The 21222-nt window shown below is 42.7% G+C and overlaps 1 protein-coding gene across 1 annotated transcript in view; it reads right to left on the bottom strand.

Moving 5' to 3' along the window:
* pik3cb (phosphatidylinositol-4,5-bisphosphate 3-kinase, catalytic subunit beta) overlaps positions 1–21222 on the bottom strand; it is a 183583-nt gene that overhangs the window by 16795 nt on the left and 145566 nt on the right. The window contains exons 16-18 of the mRNA XM_078410822.1: positions 15481–15659; positions 13150–13259; positions 2716–2794 (exon numbers count right to left, since the gene is read on the bottom strand). Coding sequence (XP_078266948.1) covers positions 2716–2794; positions 13150–13259; positions 15481–15659 — 368 coding nt within the window. The remainder of the gene's footprint in view (positions 1–2715; positions 2795–13149; positions 13260–15480; positions 15660–21222) is intronic.

Here is a 21222-nt window from a genome sequence, read left to right as displayed (position 1 = left end):
GCATACCGTCCGAACAGGTCCACGGATGATGCGGTCTCCCAGGTTCTACACACCGCTCTCTCTCATCTGGACAGCCAGGGGGGCTATGTGAGGATGCTGTTCATTGACTTTAGTTCAGCATTCAACACAATAGTCCCCAGCAGACTGGTTGAGAAGCTGCTGGAACTGGGGCTTAGCACCCCTCTGTGTGACTGGGTCCTGGACTTTCTCACTGCCAGGCCCCAAGTGGTCAGGATGGGGGAACACACATCTAGCTCCCTCACCCTGAACATAGGATCCCCCCAGGGCTGCGTCCTTAGCCCCCTACTGTACTCCCTGTACACACATGACTGTGGGGCCAGGTTCAGCTCAAACTCCATCATCAAGTTTGCTGATGACACTGTGGTGGTGGGCCGGATCTCCAACAACGATGAGAAGGCCTACCGGGAGGAGGTGGCTGATCTGGCACTCTGGTGTCAGGACAATAGCCTCCTCTTGAATGTCACTAAAACAAAGGAGCTGATTGTGGATTTCAGAAGGGCTAAACATCCAAGGACGTACACGCCACTGGAGATAAATGGGTCTATTGTGGATAGGGTGAGCAGTTTCAAATACTTGGGAGTCCGCATCGCAGAGGATCTGACGTGGGCAACGCACATTGCCGCACTGGTGGGTAAGGCTAAGCAGCGCCTTTACCACCTTAGACAACTGAGGAAATTCAGAGTGTCGCTGAGGATCCTTCATTGCTTCTACTCTGGGGCTGTAGAGAGCATCCTGTCCGGCAACATTACAGTCTGGTTTGGGAACAGCTCTGCCCAGGACAGGATGGCCCTGCAGAGAGTAGTGCGTTCGGCAGAACGCACCATGGGAACTACACTCGTCCCCCTGCAGGACCTATACATCAGGAGGTGCAGATCCAGAGCAAGCAAGATCATGAGGGACCCCTGCCACCCCAGTAACGGACTGTTCCAGATGCTACGATCAGGCAAACGCCTCCGCTGTCACGCTGTGAAAACGGAGAGGATGAGACGGAGCTTCTCCCACAGGCCATCAGGACTGTCAACTTTTATAACTCCAGAGACTAAATTTTTGTCGACACTTTTTGTGCTATGTTTAGTAACTTATTAACTTTATTTATATGCTGTAACTGTAATTCTTTTTGTGCACAACCCGCAGGCAATGCCACTTTCATTTCACTGCACATCGAGTATGTGTATGTGACAAATAAAATTTGACTTGACTTGGTTGATAGAAACAACACCTCATTCACTTCGAAGATAGACACAAAATGCTGGAGTAACTCAGCAGGACAGGCAGCATCTCTGGAGAGAAGGAATGGGTGATGTTTCGAGTCGAGACCCTACTTCAGACCCCATTCCTTCTATCTGGAGATGCTGCCTGTCCCACTGAGTTACTCCAGCATTTTGTGTCCCTCATCAGTTTAAACCAGCATCTGCAGTTCCTTCATACCACATTCACTTCTCTTGATTTCCCCCACTACACTGACTAGTTTGGAAAAGAGACTTATTTATTCTAAAATATTTGTCAGGTATTAAACTGCGCTCGAGTAAAATGAATGATTATTAAAGGCAATGCTTTTTATTATTAGGTTTTATAAATTTTACGTTTTATTTCTATTCCAGAAATAATCTGTTTAGTTGTGGGAGATTAGGGGGAGGGATAAGGAAGGCAATAACACTATTGTGACCAATTAATGTCTGCCTTATTGAAAGTTGGAAGCACAGCTCATCTAATCATAGAATAACAATTGAAGCCCATCTGTGCACGAGGTTCAAAGGGTCTGTTGGCACAATGCCAGAGCATTTTAACTTGCCCTCCTTACAACTCCACTGGGCACACCTCCAACCACTTCCCCTCCGAAGGCAAACCACGATGAAAGGTTCCGTAGACCCAGGGTTCAATGGGGTCACCACAAGGGGAGAAAAACATCCTGGTTGGAAAGGCAGCTTGACAGGAGTCAAGTTGAGGACACGTCCTCGGGGTGTAGTCCATCTCATTCTGCCCCTTTTTATCAACAATTTGATTGCTGAAATTCTGTAGATTTGGTACAAATGACTGACAGATCTACAAGCAATTCTTGGCAATAAGATGTCTTTTTCCTTCCTTGAACTGCGTTTTAAAATGATTTACTGATGCTTCCATTAGCAATGCTATTATGTTCGATGACTGAAATTTATAGCACTCGCTGTATCCAAATGTGCCTTTTGCATTAAACAGACCCATTCTTCTTTGTCTCAAAAGTCTACACTGCAGACCACAAACAAGCTACAGAGCCAAAGTGCACCATAGTGCATCAAGTGATTTGACTTTTAAATAGTTATTCTACTGTTTTTTTAATTATCCCAATTACTCACGAAAAATCTCAAATCAACAACACTCAAGATTGCTTTGTTGTGGATGGACTAAATTCTGGAAGAATGCACCAAAAGTGTACTGGCTGTAACATCATCTTCCAGAAAACGTATGCTCCAACTCAGTGAACACATCAAAGTTAGGACGAGGGTCCCACATAATGAACCCATATGCACTCTTCTAAGCTAACTATGCCTCGAGGCCTAATCTGTCTCCTTTTTCCGCTCGGTGCTTTCCTTCCCATGTGCTTCAAATTTTCAGATGGAATAAGTGGAAACGTTCACGCACACACTGTCACAGTCTGGTTTGTAAACTTATGCCAGTTGAAAGGCAGCTGAAGGAAGTGAACAGTGGGAGGCCTACCTGAGGTCCAAGCCTGCCTCCTTCCACAGCAAGTCCATCAAGTGCAGAATCTGCAGGGCCAGCATGTCCTGTCGCAGATCTGAGAACAGAAGTAATGCAAAAACATACATCTGTAGATTACTACACTTTTTTTTAGAAACTCTACATGTACAATAAGACTATCCTGCCATGAGCATGCCACAATAGTTTTTTTAATTTCAATTTGTTTTTTGAAGCAATGGTTTAATGAAATATAATATCTCTATTATAAATCAGCACTTCTTGCATTTTTCTTTGTCTGGAATATACTCCATTAATAATAGCCGGCAAATCTATAACTGTTAGGTGATTACGGAAGGATTATGTCAAAAGTAGTCAATAACGAAGATACAAGGAACTGCAGATGCTGGTTTGCAAAACAAAAAAACTTAGTGCTGGAGTAACTCAGCGGGTCAGGCAGCATTTCTGCAGGATCTGGATAGTTGACGTTTTGGGTCGGGACCCTTCTTCAAATTATAGACAATAGACAATAGACAATAGGTGCAGGAGTAGGCCATTCAGCCCTTCGAGCCAGCACCGCCATTCAATGCGATCATGGCTGATCACTCTCAATCAGTACCCCGTTCCTGCCTTCTCCCCATACCCCCTCACTCCGCTATCCTTAAGAGCTCTATCCAGCTCTCTCTTGAAAGCATCCAACGAACTGGCCTCCACTGCCTTCTGAGGCAGAGAATTCCACACCTTCACCACTCTCTGACTGAAAAAGTTCTTCCTCATCTCCGTTCTAAATGGCCTACCCCTTATTCTTAAACTGTGGCCCCTTGTTCTGGACTCCCCCAACATTGGGAACATGTTTCCTGCCTCTAATGTGTCCAATCCCCTAATTATCTTATATGTTTCAATAAGATCCCCCCTCATCCTTCTAAATTCCAGTGTATACAAGCCTAATTGCTCCAGCCTTTCAACATACGACAGTCCCGCCATTCCGGGAATGAACCTAGTGAACCTACGCTGCATGCCCTCAATAGCAAGAATATCCTTCCTCAAATTTGGAGACCAAAACTGCACACAGTACTCCAGGTGCGGTCTCACCAGGGCCCGGTACAACTGTAGAAGGACCTCTTTGCTCCTATACTCAACTCCTCTTGTTATGAAGGCCAACATTCCATTGGCTTTCTTCACTGCCTGCTGTACCTGCATGCTTCCTTTCAGTGACTGATGCACTAGGACACCCAGATCTCGTTGAACATCCCCTCTTCCTAACTTGACACCATTCAGATAGTAATCTGCCTTTCTATTCTTACTTCCAAAGTGAATAACCTCACACTTATCTACATTAAACTGCATCTGCCATGTATCCGCCCATTCACACAACCTGTCCAAGTCACCCTGTATTAGCGGGGAGAAAGCTGGAAAGAGAGAAATGTAAAGAAAGAAAGAGATTCAAAGTGAAAGGGGATGGGGGAGTGGGGTGAGTTAGGGGAGAAGTGGTGGACACACAGGTGGGTCACAATGAAGAGAGGGGGAAAAAAGTGTGGAGGCTGTTTACCTAAAATTGGAGAATTCAATGGTCATACTGTTGGGCAGCAAGCTACCCAAGCGGAATATACATTGATATGCATTTAGCTTGTTGAACATTAAGCCGGTCAAATTCACTTACTTTAAATGCTACGGAGGGTGTACGTATTTTTCTATTGCAGGTGGTTGTCTCGACTTTACTGAACCAGTCCTTTAGAAATATTCATGACTGAATCAGACTGTTCGTAAATATTATGGATGGTCTGTCAAACTTTAGAAGTGAAAGCTGGGATACTGTCAATGGTAGTTTTAGTAAAACAGGCAGCAAATCCCACTTTCACGAAGTACTACACTTTAAGGCATGGGTTTATATCTTCAATCAATCGTAGAGTAAGCAAAATGAGTTGAAAACCGTTAACCATTGATCCTTTGTTAACTGAGGGGAAATGAAGGTGGAGTCTTTGCAAGTAGCAATTTATGCCTGTCATTCCGAATACACGTTGCTGCTCCTCAATAAAAGTAAATTGGGCAGGTGTTCACTATTGTTGTGCCAGAACTTCAAGTAATCTGTCCACCATGAATGCTGATGAATTCAACTCTCACAACATTCAATAACAACCAGGGACTCAAATTAGGGAAATATTTGCCCCTTTCCACTAAGAAAATTGTCAAAGTCCCTTTCAGAGAACGTGGAACATAGAAAAATAGGTGCAGGAGTAGGCCATTCGGACCTTCGAGCCAGCACCACCATTCAATCTGATCATGGCTGATCATCTAAAATCAGTATTCCATTCCTGATATTTCCCCATATCCCTTGATTCCTTTAGCCCGAAGAGCTAAATCTAACTATCTCTTGAAAACATCCAGTGAATTGGCCCCCACTGCCTTCTGTGGTAGAGAATTCCACAAATTCACAGCGCTGGATAAAAAAAAAAATCCTCATCTCAGTCCTAAATGGCAAACCCTTACTCTTAAACTGTGATCCCTGGTTCTGGACCAAGTTACCTACTACCTTATGTGACAAAGTCTGCAGAAAAGCTGGAAGATTTTTTTTAAAAATGTAGACAGATTAACGAATTGATAACTAGTTTTAACTCTTGGCTCACTCTAGTGGGTCTAGACCAGAAACGTCACCTATCCCATGTTCTCCACAGATGTTGTCTGACCTGCTGAGTTACTCCAGCACTTTGTCCTTTTGTGTACACCAGTATCTACACTTCCTTGTTTCTACATTGAATACTGACCCATTGAGTCACTCCAGCACCCTGTGTTTAATGCAAAATTTGATCACTTACGGTTACTTGTGTCAACACTGTGCTCACCAGCTTACAGGATACATATCATGGTTGTTTAAGAACCACATTTCACTGCATTTGATTGATGTTTATTGACTTAACTGTTCTAATTCCCTGTTCAATATTTGTGTGGCACATTCCTGTATGGAGTTCGGCTATTCCCAGTACCAATGCAACACTGGCAAACTACTAATAAATGTGTCATTATAACAAGAACTGCCCTCTATTTCAATCCCAGTAGTTTAATTCCTGAACAATTGAACAGATGACTAATTACATGTGTCGATAATGTGTGCTACTTTTTGTACTTGAGTAGCGACCAGGAACTTAGCTTGGGCTAACTAAGGTTTGGTAATTATCCCCACTAGGCCAAAATAGTGAAGCATGGCTTAGATATTAGCAAAGCAGATTTGACATCACTGTGCTTTGTTCCACATTTCACTCAATTCCTCAAGATTGCTTCTCATCGAACCAAGCATCTGGAGTGTGATTTATACAATTTGCAAAAGGTGACTATTAAAACGTTTCAACACCTATCAAGCAAGATATTGGAGACACAAATAACTGCAGATGATGGAACCTTGAGGAAAACCCCCCACAAAGTGCCGTGTGAATTTGTGGAGGGAATAGGCAGATGATGCTTCAGGTCTTCTATGTGAAGGAAGAAATGTTCCGACCCAAAACATTGTCCTCCACAGATGCTGCCTGACTCACTGGGTTCTTCCTGCACTTTGTGTTTTGCTCCAGCAAGAATAGTCATCTTTCCTTCGTGTTAATAAAATATATTGCCAGTTTTCACTGCAAAACGTCCAACCTATACTTGCAAACCGGCCTAGGGTAAGCTGAGAATGTGCAGGAAGGAGCCGCAGATGCTGGTTTGCACCAAAGATAGACACAAAATGCTGGAGTAACTCACCGGGACAGGCAGCATCTTTGGAGAGAAGGAATGGGTGACGTTTCTCACTGGGGAAGGGTGTCGACCCGAAACATCACCCGTTCCTTCTCTCCAGAGATGCTGCCTTCCAAAATACTCCAGCATTTTGTGTCTATCCAGGGTAAACTGAAATTTAGTTTAAAGATGTGGGATTGAGTGCGTCAAGGCCGTCAAGTCTCATGACCAAACTCTGCTTCTGCAACAGCAACACCGATGAAGTACAAAGTGGGCGGCACGGTAGCGCAGCGGTAGAGTTGCTGCTTTACAGCGAATGCAGCGCCGGAGACTCAGGTTCGATCCTGACTACGGGTGCTGCACTGTAAGGAGTTTGTACGTTCTCCCCGTGACCTGCGTGGGTTTTCTCCGAGATCTTCGGTTTCCTCCCACACTCCAAAGACGTACAGGTATGTAGGTTAATTGGCTGGGTAAATGTAAAAATTGTCCCTAGTGGGTGTAGGATAGTGTTAATGTACGGGGATCGCTGGGCGGCACGGACTTGGAGGGCCGAAAAGGCCTGTTTCCGGCTGTATACATATGATGATATGATATGAAAGTCTCTACATTGGTTAAACCCTGCTTCTTCAAAAATAATTTCTAAGCCCACACAAAGTTTTGGTTAAATTCCTGGATTCTCAATCACAGGATTCTGCACGTCATGTCACTGTGACCGCAGCAAATCATCTGACAGCTTGCTTCACATGGTGTTACAGTGCAAAAAATAATCAACAGCGATTACAAAGTTTTTCTTGGGGAAGTGGGTGGCAGTGAGGAAGCCAACAAAAATGCAGGCAGAGCAACAAATCAGTTATCTCTTTCACTTCCATTCTACGACCAAATGAGAAAACCAAACATTTTTTATCCACTTAGCTGGATTCTCTTTTGTCTGTTCTGCCGAGTAACCACCAATACCCATACAATGAGATCGAGCCACACAGAGGGGAAACAGGCCCCTCGGCCCAACTTGCCCACACAGGCCAACATCTCTCATCCGCACTGGTCTCATCTGCCTGCTGTTTCACAAACATCTAGGTGAAACAGAAAGTAAATGGGAAGGGGGTGGGTAGGGGAAAGAGAGATAGAGACACATCCACACTATCCATTTCTGAGTTCTAAACTATTATTTTGCTTTTACAATCCAATCGGTTGGTGCTATCAACTACGCAAGTAGTGCTGGAGTTACCCACTGAGTTACCCACTGAGTTACTCCAGCACTCTGACTTTTTTTTGGTGTAAACCAGCATCTGCAGTTCCTTGTTTCTATAACTATGCCAGCGAGTCTGCCCCTCATCTTATTGAAATCCACCCAATTAGGCACTTCTCCATTGTTGTTTTGATGCAGCTTCTGGATTTGGGAATGCACAAACAGTGCTTCCCCGACTGTTCTTGGGCTGACAGTGAGACAAGTGGTGAACCACCTTTGAGCCTACAGTTGCAATGGAGAGTTACGACTGCCTGCAGCCTGAAAAATCTGAAACTATGCTCCTCAAGTTGATGCATGTTCGACCCGCTGTTTGGAAACCACCACTTTAATGCAATGTGTATTGAACCCTTAAGCACCAGCTTTGTCTCATATGTTTTGAGATATAAACATATCAGAATTACATGGCCATTTAAAATTCACCATATGAATTTGGCTGAAAACAGAAAGAAATTTCACATTAGTTAATTTAGCTGAAGTATCTGCTTAAGATGGAGCCTTGATCCTATTGTACAGCTGTGTAATTTGAATCTCCAGTCACTTTTACAAGTCCTTGCAAGCTACATAACCCATCTTATTCATGTGATTATACACACACACACAATCTTGCACGAGCTCCCTTCAGCCTTTCAAGTACATTCAAAATGCAAACGTGGTTTCTTCCATTTGAATGCATTCAATCATGAGTGGGGAAGAAATGCATAAATTAGATTAGCAGATAGTTAGAATGATGTCTTCAAATATCCCTTCACAATAAAAGCATGGAACAGCTTTGAAAACATTCCAAAAGGCCTGCCTTCACAGAGCACTAGAATAGGGGAAGAAATGCCAATTGTGAGCGATTATTAAAGCACAGAGCCTGAGGTTTAAACACTTGCAGCAAGACTGAAAATATAATGTGTAAATTGGTAAATTGTAAATTTAAAAAACTATACATAGAACCATCTTTACATTTAAAATGCTGCACAAATCTTCTGTTCATAAGACATAGGAGCAGAATAAGGCCATTCGATCCATCAAGTCTACTCCGCCATTCAATCATGGCTGATCCATCTTTCCTTCTCAACCTCATGCTCCCGACTTCTCCCCGTAACCTTTGACACCGTGACTCATTGATTTTATTCCCTGTTCCTGAATCTTTCTCCTTTTTTGTATCTTCTTGCCACTGAAGTGCATGATTGAAATTTATTGCATTTGCAGTAGTTTTCTTTTTACTGGATTTGGTGTTGCCTTGTTTATCTTGTTATCATTTACCAAATTACTTTCACAATGGTAAATTTGCATTTCTTGGTTAAAACAAAATAATCTTTATAATGTAGAACTGGAACGCAGTTTGGTCCTGATTTCGTTTGGAGATACAGCATGAAAATGGGACCTTTGGCCCACTGAGTCCATGCTGACCATTGATCACCCATTCATGTTAGTTCTGTTATCCCACTTTCTTGCCCACTCTTTACATTAGGAGACATTTAAGAGAACAACTGACCAACAAATTCGCATGTCTTTGGGACGTGGGAGGAAGCCGGAGCACCCGGAAGAAATCATGGGGTGAACATGCAAACTCCACACAGCACAGCACCCGAGGTGAGGATCGAACCTGGGTCTCGGGTGCCGTGAGGCAACGGCTCTATCAGGTGTGCCACTGTAACTTTATAGCTACAGTTGTTCTAATTCCCCTGAGAGGACAGTCAGAAAACAGCAAGGCAGGAGAGGCAAGGAAGGGTATGGAGGAGGAGGCAGGAAGAAAAAATTGAGGGATGGTGGTGAGGGTAAAGGTGTACGCGTCATATGGTGGATGCAGAAAGATGAGACAGGGTTGAAAGTAGATAGAGAGAAAAGCCAAATCGACTTTGCAAATAACTCAGACACTTCAAGCAGTTTTCAAATATGCACCATGTCACAGAGAAGTGCTTCCTGTTTAAATGTTTAAAATTGTGTTTCACCAGTTTTCATTTAAGTCTTCCGTTCCTTCTTCACTGGTTCACTTTGAAGTTATCTAGATGAGTTCCCCTCCTCCCTTAACCACTTTCTCTCTGTACTGTAGAGCTCAGATTTCTCTAATCTTTCCCTCTCGGTTCATGCCCTTTGCAACTATGATCAGTGCTGTTTCTTTCCTCTGTACCCCTTCCAACATATGCACATCTTCTGTGGTGTGGAGCTGCACTCTCAGTGTGGTCTGACCAATGTACCGTCAATCCTCAGCAGTCTTTTTGCATATTTGCGTTCCACTGATCTGCTTTTACAACAAAGTATTCCATCAGCTTTGAGTTACATATTGAAAATAACTCTTCCACTTGTGGACATGTTTTTGGGTTTCCCTGCACGAGCTCAATTCTATCCTTGATCTTATAGAGGTGTATAAAATCATGAGAGGAATAGATCGGGTAGGCACACAGAGTCTCTTGCCCAGAGTGGGGGAATCGAGAACCAGAGGACAGAGGTTTAGGGTGAAGGGGGAAAGATTTAATAGGAATCTGAGGGGTAACTTTTTCCACAGATCGGGTGGTGGGTGTATGGAATGAGCTGCCAGAGGAGGTAATTGAGGCAACTCAAGAAACAATTAGACAGGTACATGGATATGACCGGTTTAGAGGGATATGAGCCAAATGCAGGCAGGTGGGACAAGTATAGATGGGACATGTTGGTCAGTGTGGGCAAGTTGGGCCGAAGGGCCTGTTTCCACACTGTACCACTCTATCCACTGTGTGATTATTATTTTATCATCTATCCAGTGAGGTGAATCTCCTTTGTCCGTTGGGCCATATGTGGGAGGTTTGTCAGGAACACAAGTTAAGAGCTGCCTTCAGAGAGCCCTGTGGGAATTGTCCGGGAGAGTGCGGCCGGAATTGCGAATTCCCAAACTATGGAGAGGCACAAACTCGCACTTCCATTACAATCTCACAAACAGTGCGGTCGGTGTTCACAGCCCGTGCAGAGGTTAGGCCAGAAAAGTGAGTATAACAAAGGTGTTGCCCAAGATTCTTCGTAACCTCCATTTTGGCAAAGATGGTGATGATCAGGAGGGAGGGCAGTGCACAGGAAATGACCCCTCAGGAATGGTTAACTTAGAGGAAGCATCTTGCAACAAATGGGTAGGGGAGCCATCAAGCCCCAGATCTGCTGGAAACAATGGTGGAGCGGTGTGAGCAACAGCAGGCTGTTGTGCCATTGTCTATCCAGTCCACTGAAAGATCACCTCACACACAGGTTCAGGACCTTGATGCTTCCCCCATGCCTCCCAGGAGGGCACTCCAAAATCATGGCCTCTTGGGCAATATGCTCACTAATGTCCACTGCCAGCCATCACATACTAGCTATAAAGTAATTTGGAAATAAGTGAAAGACATCATATATATCCAAGTCTTTCTTAATGTTAGACGTTGCCCTGCCAGAATATGGCTAAAGAACACAATCAAATGAGTTTTGTGCTTCATGAATAATAAGCAACCAACTCATTCTTCGCACTACAGCACAGTGGTGCAGTGGCAGGGTCACTGTCTTGCAGTGCCAGAGACCCAGGTTCAATTCTGCCAATGGGTGCTATCTGTACAGAGTTTTTAAACATTCTCCCCGGGATCGCGTGGGTTTTCACTGGGTCCTCTGATTTCCTCCCACACTCCAAAGATGTACAGGTTGGCTGGTTAATTCACTTCTGTAGATTGTCCCTCGTGTGTAGAACTGGGGTAACATAGAACTAGTGTATGGGTGATCATTAGTCGGCTCAGACTCGATGGGCCGAAGGGCCTGTTTCCGCGCAGTATCTCTAAACTAAACTAATTAACAGAAAAAAGGATTCAGTTTCTGACCAGAAGAGGTCACTGCTGCATTTCATTAACAACAGATTCAATAGGTTTTTGCTTTCCTTCTGCTTTTGAAGCAAACATTAATCTTAACAATGCTAAAACAAAGCCAAATGGCCTCTATTATATCCAGCTGTACTGCCCAAGTGTGCCTTTTCCATTCTAGATCAACAATGCAAACCGGTAAGCATAGAAGTCACGATGCTGCTAACCTTCTACAGCAGGATGATCACAAACTGGGATCAAAGTCTGAGGTGATAATCAAACATTTGTATGTGTGTGCCCGATAGAAACTTTATATGCATACAATAAATATATCTAGACTCCTAAGTCCCTGTTCTAAAATAAAGTTGCTTCAGCATGATTAAAAGAAATGGAAGGTATATGCTGTAATTGGATGGTTATGCAGACTTATCCTACTGAACACATTCAGTGTACAGTTGTTACTCACAATACTTTATAAATCCATACACACTGGAGTAAATCACACTTATGTTAATAAACTCAACTTTGGATCGTAGTGCTGGGCTTTTTAGTTTAGTTAGGAGATACAACGTGGAAACAGTCCCTTCGACCCACCGAGTCCGAACGGGCCAATGATCACCCATACTCTAGTTCTATCCTACACAATAGGGACAATTTACAGAAACCAATTAACCTTAAACCTGCACGTCTTTGGAACGTTGGAGGAAACCAGAGCACCCAGAAAAAACCCACACAGTCCCAGTGAGAATATACAAACTCCGTATGGACAGAGAATATACAAACTCCGTATGGACAGGATGGACCCCGGGTCTCTGGAGATGTAAGGCAGCAACTCTACCGCTGCGTCACTGTGCCGCCCTTTAAGGTTTGCTTAGACCCTACCTAAAAATCTCAAAGTTTGATTGGAGGTACTTTAATTGTGTGAACTATCTAGCTTGAAATAGGGGTGATTGGCAACAGTAATCTACCTGTTTCTCACGTGCAATGCATGGAGACAGCCATAGAAAAGGTGGCAGCAGATGAACCTGCTCACTAAAAGCTCAACTATTTGGTAGTTCATACGTATCGTGCTGATTAAACCCAAATCTAAAAATGGTAGGCATCCCAAGACTGACCAGGACAATTATGATACCATTTGTCGTGGGAAGACATTAAGCTTTCTTTAGTTTAGAGATATTTTCGAGAGAAACAGCTTGGAAACAGGCCCTTCGGCGTCCTGTGCCTACACTGACCATCGACTGCCCTTACACTAATTCTATGTTATCCCACTTTCGCATCCTACACATCAGGGGCAATTTACAGTAGCCAATTATCCGACAAACCTGCACTTCTTTGGAATGCGGGTGGAAACCAGAACACCTGGAGAAAACCCACACGGTCACGGGGAGAACGTACAAACTCCGCAGAGACTGCGCCTGTAGTCAGGATCGAATGCGGGTCTCTGATGCTGAGAGAATCAGCTCTACTGAGCCCTAATGTGTGCCATTATTCCCCCTACTGTGTGGCATTATTTCCAGAGTAATAGTGGAATATGCCAAAGAACCAATTAAAAATGTGATTTATTTTTAGTATCCAGTTGAATTTACTTTCCCACCATCCCCTTCTTTTCATGATTTAACTGTCACATTGAACATGTTATGTCACTATAATGATTCCCACGTATCACAACGGTGCATGTCGTTATTACAACATCTTTTTTTGAGGCATTAAACTGAAAAAGCTTACCATCACCATTTTTGAAGATAATTCCCACAGGCTCTCCTCCCAACATCTTATTGTTGTATAGAATCCAAAGAGGCTTCATTTTGGAATCCATGTACTTGCATTTGTCTACACTATTAAAGTCAAGAAGGATCATATTAATACCAAAATAAATTGCTAAAATATTAATACTGCTATAAATTTGCAATGAATCTGCTGATCTATTTTTCAGCAATAGGGTTAACTTTCATTCAAAATATAGATAGACAATAGACAATAGGTGCAGGAGGAGGCCATTCGGCCCTTCGAGCCAGCACCGCCATTCAATGTGGTCATGGCTGATCATTCTCAATCAATACCCCGTTCCTGTCTTCTCCCCATATCCCCTGACACTGCTATCCTTAAGAGCTCTATCTAGCTCTCTCTTGAATGCATTCAGAGAATTGGCCTCCACTGCCTTCTGAGGCAGAGAATTCCACATATTTACAACTCTCTGACTGAAAAAGGTTTTCCTCATCTCAGTTCTAAATGGCCTACCCCTTATTCTTAAACTATGGCCCCTTGTTCTGGATTTATTGCTGTTATGTTAGTCTGCCATTAAGAAATTATTATACTGCATATTTCCACTCTCAAGTCAGAGAGTGGTGAAGGTGTGGAATTCTCTGCCTCAAGGCAGTGGAGGCCAGTCGTTGGATGCTTTCAAGAGAGAGCTGGATAGAGCTCTTAAGGATAGCGGAGTGAGGGGTATGGGGAGAAGGCAGGAACGGGGTACTGATTGAGAGTGATCAGCCATGATCGCATTGAATGGCGGTGCTGGCTCGAAGGGCTGAATGGCCTACTCCTGCACCTATTGTCTATTGTCTATTGTCAATACATGGAATGGGGTTTAAGTTCTAGGAAGGCAAAAAATGTTAAGCTTTTTCCACTGATACATATTTTGCAGCAGATAATAATACTACTTCCCGCCCCAACCCTCTGCACTAACCCCTTGTTTGTATGAAGAGTTTGGTATTGCCTATTCATCTCATACAAGATGACCAACTGAACATGGCAGGTTGTCTAACCTCTGAAGATTTCACACCAAGTCTGACGTTGTTTCCGGGGTTACGTCTACGCCCGGGTGGTACTAGAAATGGGCTACGCGCTGTCCATGGGTTTCCGGGACCATTGGGCACCGCGGGGGGTGAAATGTATCCTCAATAAGGATGGGGATATAGTAATTTGTTTTGCTTGTATTGTGGTGGTGGGTTTGTTTGTATTGTAAATAGCATTTTTGTAAATAATTGGTTAAAATAATTTTCGGTTAAAAAAAAAGGCCGACGTTGGCATCCACTCTCCAATATGAGGCACTTGGATTGTAATCGGCGAAATAAAACTGATGCACTTCGGCTGTATAGCAAGGCAAAATCAGTTCATGTGGGGAAAATCAGGAACTGAGCTGACTCTAAGTGGGTTATTATTAAATATTTGTTATCTTACCAGAGCACAACTAACCACTCAACAAAATATTATTTTCCAATGACTTCAAAACAAGGTGATTGAATTTAATCTCATTTTCAGTAGCAATGTATTGCTAGAAACAAAAAATAACTTTACATGTGTATACTGCACACTTCACTGATTTCTTTTTTACTACGTAAAAGCTCAACTAAATATTCTTTACCTTGAACTTTTTATACTTTTCCTGATCTTTTATCTTTTGTTTTATGTTGATGTTGAAGGATGTTAGTGTTAGATCGCTAATCACTTTTGAACACTTTAAAGCCGAGACCAAATGAAGTCCTAAATTGTGCAGGAGGGAACTGCAGATGCTGGTTTACACCAAAGATAGACACAAAATGCTGGAGTAACTCAGCGGGACTGGCAGCATCACTGGATAGAAGGAATGGGTGACTTTTCGGGTCGAGACCCTTCTTCAGACTGATGAAGGGTCTCGACCTGAAAAGTCACCCATTCCTTCTATCCAGAGATGCTGACTTTCCCACTGAGTTACTCCAGCATTTTGCATCTGTCTTTGAAGTCCGCAATTGGTTGTGTCCTAGGTTGTGATTAGCTGACTCGATCTGCTATTTACTGGTCGGAATACCTCAGTAAAACATGCAGGTACTATTTACCCAATGAGTCATTGAAAAACTATGCCTGTTATTTTCCTCAACAATCATCGACTGCACAAGTCAACCTACACGTTGCATTCATGAACAGCTTATCAGTGGGAGTGAATGGACCTCCCACTGTCTGAATGAAGTTTACAAGCTCATGACATTCTAGTTAGGTCAGTGCGCATTTGGAACAATTTCAAATGCTGTACTTTTTTTCCCTGACTCCCTTATGTAATACAAAAGTGAACACACTTACTTCAGTTCTGACAGGATTACACTGGGATCGAGTGGTGACTTGATGTTAGATAAGGCTTCCTTGTACACAGGCTGTTTTAAGCAGGTATGCATCACATCCTTCAGTTTATTCTTTGCCACCTTCAGGGAGCTAATTTTTACTAGATTATTGATAGCTTTCATCTTATTCAAGGCTTCCATCTGTAATGAGAAAAAAAGAAGCAGTTTTTCCCTTTGTAAATATCAGAGAAACAACCAAAATATCTGTCACGTAATATTAGCAAACACCAATATATTCATCTGAATTTGTTTTATCTGTCCTTTTAACAGTTTCACCCTGCTTATACAAAATCGGTGTTAATATAAGTAATTTCACAACGTATTATTAAAACTTTTAATCTGAATTACATTATTTAATAGGCATAAGACTTACTTGCATTCTGAGATGAAGCACTAAACATATACCAATACAGATTTTAGGAGCTTAATATAAAAATAAAGCACAGATGAAGTACATCAATGTTAAAGTGCTCTGTGAATAACGACCAATTCTTCTGACGCAGGCCTAAAGTACATATTTATTTTATTTGTTCCTATCTGTTGCCTTAAAAGCTTCGAAATAGTACATTTTAAGAGAAGTTCCAAGATGAGACTTTTAGTACAGTAGGATTTAAAAAAAAATAGATGGCAAAGTTATCAGTGTATTGTATCTCATGTTCAACTTTTCAACTGGAAACTATAGATGGGTCGAAAAAAAAAGTTGTCTCAAAATAAATTGATTCAATTTGTTTTGGGAAGGATGAGATAACAGGAGCAGCTGGTGGGAGGAAGAGTAATGAGAGGAATCATATAATAATCTGCCTGCTGAAGTTCATTAAGATATAATTACCTCAAGAGTAGGGCTCAGCTCGTGTTGATTATAGTGCCATGATTGTCTTCACCTATCGCCAATGTCCTCTCCCAACTCCCCACCACCACCCACAACCCTCCTGATCAAAAGATACTCTTTCTACATTCATGGCAGAAACCAGGTTGCAAAGATACCACAATTTGAGCCACATGTCTGACAGCCTTTATAAGCATTCCCTTTCTACTTCATTGATCCAGATGGTAAAATATGGTGCGTTTGACCTCCAAGTGAATCTTTAAGTGCAAGTCTTGACAGCATACAACTGCAACAGAGGAAATTATTTAGTAGATAAGCAGATGCTTGAAAAAAATTCTTCCTTGGCTACGACATAAAAATAGTCACCATAATTGCTGTAGGAAGACACTTATTTGTCCCAACAAAATACAAAAAATATGCAGATAATGTGTGCGCACACAATATTGTGCATCTGTATGTGCAGTGTCTGTACATGAGCAGGATATATAACTTGTAGGGTAGCACAAGAAGCTGGATCCAGACCTGATTTGATGCCTTTACATGGTTAAACAATGAAGACAAGATGTTCTTCTTTAGTTTACTGAAGCTAACGAGAGAATCCCAAATTAATTTATTAATTGTCTTTTAAGATTTAGATTTTATTTTTCGATTTTAAAGATGCAGTACTGAAATGGGTCCTTTGGCCAACTGAGTCCGTGCCAGTGTTCAATTGGAAGTCTTGCTTGGGATGAATAGGCAATACCCAACTCTTCATACAAACAAGAGGTTAGTGCAGAGGGCTGGGGTGGGAAGTAGTATTATCTGTTGCAAAATACGTATCAGTGGAAAAAGCATAACATTTTTTGCCTTCCTAGAACTTAAAACCCATTCCATTTATGAAGGATGTAATTTTGACAATGAACAAACAAAAAATACTATTGGATAGTTACTGACTTAAAAATAATGGCATTGTAATACATTTTAAATCAGAAGGGAATGCAAAACCAGTTAAGGTATAGTGCTTCTATTTCCTGCTTGACCATCTCAATGTAATATTTGAACGTGGCTGGGTTAGGGGATGAAGCGTGAAAGCGAACACCACCAGATTCAGGAACAGCTTGTTACCTTCTGTTATCAGGCTGCTGAAAGGTCCTTCCAAAAGCTAGGGTAGCGCAGCGGTAGAGTTGCTGCTTTACAGCGAATGCAGCGCCGGAGACACAGGTTCGATCCTGACTACGGGTGCTGCACTGTAAGGAGTTTGTACGTTCTCCCCGTGACCTGCGTGGGTTTTCTCCGAGATCTTCGGTTTCCTCCCACACTCCAAAAGACGTACAGGTATGTAGGTTAATTGGCTGGGTAAATGTAAAAATTGTCCCTAGTGGGTGTAGGATAGTGTTAATGTACGGGGATCACTGGGCGGCACGGACTTGGAGGGCCGAAAAGGCCTGTTTCCGGCTGTAGATATATGATGATGATGATGATACTGTCCAATTCACCTCTACTCCATTTCAGACATTGGACTTTATCTCTGGACCCATCACGCTACAATGCTGAGAACTATATTCTGCACTCCAGTTTAGTTTAGTTCAGTTTATTATTGTCACGTGTACCAAGGTAGAGCAAGAAGTTTATTTGTCGCCTGCTATCCGGTCGGCGGAAAGACTATATATGATTACAATCAAACTGTCCACAGTGTACAGATTCAGGATAAGGGAATAAGGTTTAGTGCAAGATAAAGTCTGATAAAAGATAGTCTGAGGATCTCCAATGAGGTAGATGGTAGGTCAGGACCACTCTCCAGTTGGTGGTAGGATGTTTCAATTGCCTGATAACAGCAGGGAAGAGACTGCCCCTGAATCTGCAGGAATCTTTCCCATTGCTCCATCGATTGTACTCGAGTTTGACTTGATTGTATTTAGGCGTAGTATTATCTGATTCAAGGAGATAGCATACAAAGCAAAGCTTCCCACTGTACCTCTGTACACGTGACAATGATAAACCTAATGCCTGGCATTGTGGAGTTGTGTAGGGCTCAAGTTTCTGGTCCTAGTAAACCTGGTGGTAAACAGATGTGAATCTGCTCCCAAAATGAGAATAGCTTTGTGCGAATGTGTCATGAGTAGTGCGACTGTCATGGCTTTATAAGATGCATATGGAAGAACCATTGGAAGAGGACTTCTTCTTTTCCTGTGTGTTAAATGGACGTACAGTTGGTCTCAATTAGATGCTGTGCCCTATAGCGATGCTATCATAAACAACTCCATTAACTACCACCCAAACAATGGACATTTGCCAAAGAGAAACAGTGCACTCTTCACAATATTTCCTCAACACAAAAAAATCGGATTTTCATATTTTCATTTCTGACTTGTGTGAAAATGTTTTACAGAGCCAGAACTCAGCAGGGAACTCTGTACATTTTCACAACCCCTCAATGCAAATACTACAGAATTAAATTGGTATTAGCAAAGGTAGTGCAGTAACCAGCCCCAAATGGCTTTATAACATTACAGTACATACAGTACAGGGCAGGAAGAGGCACTTTGGTACGCAATGTCTATGCCGAACATGATGCCAAGGCCAACTCTTATCTACCTGCACATAATCCATATCCCTCCATATCAATATTCCTATCCAGATGTCTTGTAAATCCCACTGTCATATATGGCTCCACCACCACCCCCAGCAGGCTTCCAGGCACCCACCGCCCTCTGTAAAAATAAATTGCCCCACACATCTCCTGTAAAATTTGCCCCTCTCACCTTAAAGCTATGCCCTTTACTATTTGATATTTCCATTTTGGGAAAAAGTTACTGACTGTTTACCTTATCTATACCTCTCATAGTATTATATCCTTCTATCAGGTCTCTCCTCAAACTCAGGTGTTCCAGAGAAAATAATGCAAGTCTGTCCAATCTCTCCCTGTAGTTTATACCTCCGAATCCAGGCATCATCCTGGTAAGCATCAGAGCATTATACATTTACAGAGCTATATAAAATTCTCCTCTCTGGCGATTTGGTGCCGTACAGTGGCACAGCTGGTAGAGCTGCTGCCTCACAGCACCAGAGACCTGGATTCGATCCTGACCTCAGGTCCTGTCTGGGTGGATTTTGCACCTTCCCTCTGCGATCATGTGGGTTTCCTCCGGGTGGGTGCTCCGGTTTCCTCTCACGTCCCAAAGACTCGCGGCCTTGTGGGTTAATTGACCTTTACAAAATTGCTTCTAATATGTAAGGAGTGGATGAGAAAGTGGGATAACGGAATTAGTGTGAATGGGTGATCGAAGCAAGGACTCATGTACTGTGCTGCATCTCCAAGACGAAACTAATGATGAGTTTCCACATACTGCTCGACAAGGGAGGTCATTTGGAGAGAAATATGTGGATGATTTACATAGAACCATACATCGGAGAGCATTCCCTCCCTCCCAGCTGGTAAATACTGCAGCAGAGGGGGGGAGAGGGTTAAAGTAATAGGTGACACAACTCAATCTATACTTCCAAGCAAAATGTTATACCTTATTCGTCCTACATTTCTCGGTTCCCAAGAACAAACTGAAGTGCCCATTTTCATCTGCTGTTCAGTCCACATCATTTTGCAACATTAAGCACACATGAACTGTTAATTCAATCAGGCAATCAATTACAGTCGAGGTGCAGACCATTTCCCATCTCAACATGTCTGCATGTGTTATAATGGTAGGGAGTGCATTGCAGGGATATCTGTGGCTTGGCAACCTTCAAACAGATTAATATGCAAACGTTTAAAACGTTGTAAAGGAGCTCCCATAATGGTTTTATGTAACACTAAACTGCACAGAACAGATGACTCCAGGTGCTACAATTGTCCTCTGTGTCTTAGGAAATAAGTAACAGCCGGTCTGATACTGATCATCATTAAACAAAAACTAGATTGGGTTCTGATGTCCTACGTGGTGAAAGAGCACAACTCTTATTCAGACTTCATTGGTCAATCTGCAGACAGGCGAAAACTCAATCCAAACCACCAACAACTGGGCAAATTCCTCAATGGCGATCAGTTTACGCAATGTTATGCAATGTTATGCAGCAGCCCACCTCTGCTTCAAGTCGGCTTTCTCTCAAACATGCCAAAACACTCCATGAAATTGTTTCCATGCACGGCTTGTCTTTTGAGAATCGCTTGGAAGGTGCAAACAACTTTTACATACATACATGTTGACATTTTCAATAATCACGGAAGCATAATCGTGCAGGAGGACACCATCAAGTCATAATCGTGCAGAAGGACGCCATCAAGTCAATGTTGTTTTGTTGTGGTGATTCAGTCAGTCACAGTTTCTGTTCTATCAACAACAAGCTACACGTTTGTTTGCCTCTGGTATCGATCCAACTTCCTTTCAATCAGTCTGAAGAAGGGTCTCGACCCAAAACGTCACCCATTCCTTCTCTCCTGAGATGCTGCCTGACCTGCTGAGTTTTACTCCAGCATTGTGTGAATAAATACCTTCGATTTGTATCAGCATCCGCAGTTATTAACTTATTATACTTCAACTTCCTTTCAAAATCATTGATCATTTTCACTTTCACCACAGCCATTGGCAACACATTCCATTATCGCCATTGGTTTATTATGTAGATAGGGTGGTCCAAAAGGCTTTTGACACATGGGCCCTCATCAATCAGAGAGTATTGAATATAGAGGTTGGGAGTCATGTTGCAGTTGTATAAGTCATTGGTAAGGCCACATGTAGAGTATTGTGTTCAGCTTTGGGCACCATGTTATAGGAAAGAGGTTGTTAAGATGGAAAGGGCGCAGAGAAGATTTACGAGGATGTTGCCGGGACTCGAGGGCCTGAGCTGTAAGGAGAGGTTGAACAAGCTAGGACTCTATGACTTGGAATGCAGGAGGATGAGGGG

The sequence above is a fragment of the Rhinoraja longicauda genome, chromosome 13, assembly GCF_053455715.1.
Source record: "Rhinoraja longicauda isolate Sanriku21f chromosome 13, sRhiLon1.1, whole genome shotgun sequence".
Taxonomy (NCBI): domain Eukaryota; kingdom Metazoa; phylum Chordata; class Chondrichthyes; order Rajiformes; family Arhynchobatidae; genus Rhinoraja; species Rhinoraja longicauda.
This window is presented reverse-complemented; position numbering and strand designations above follow the sequence as displayed.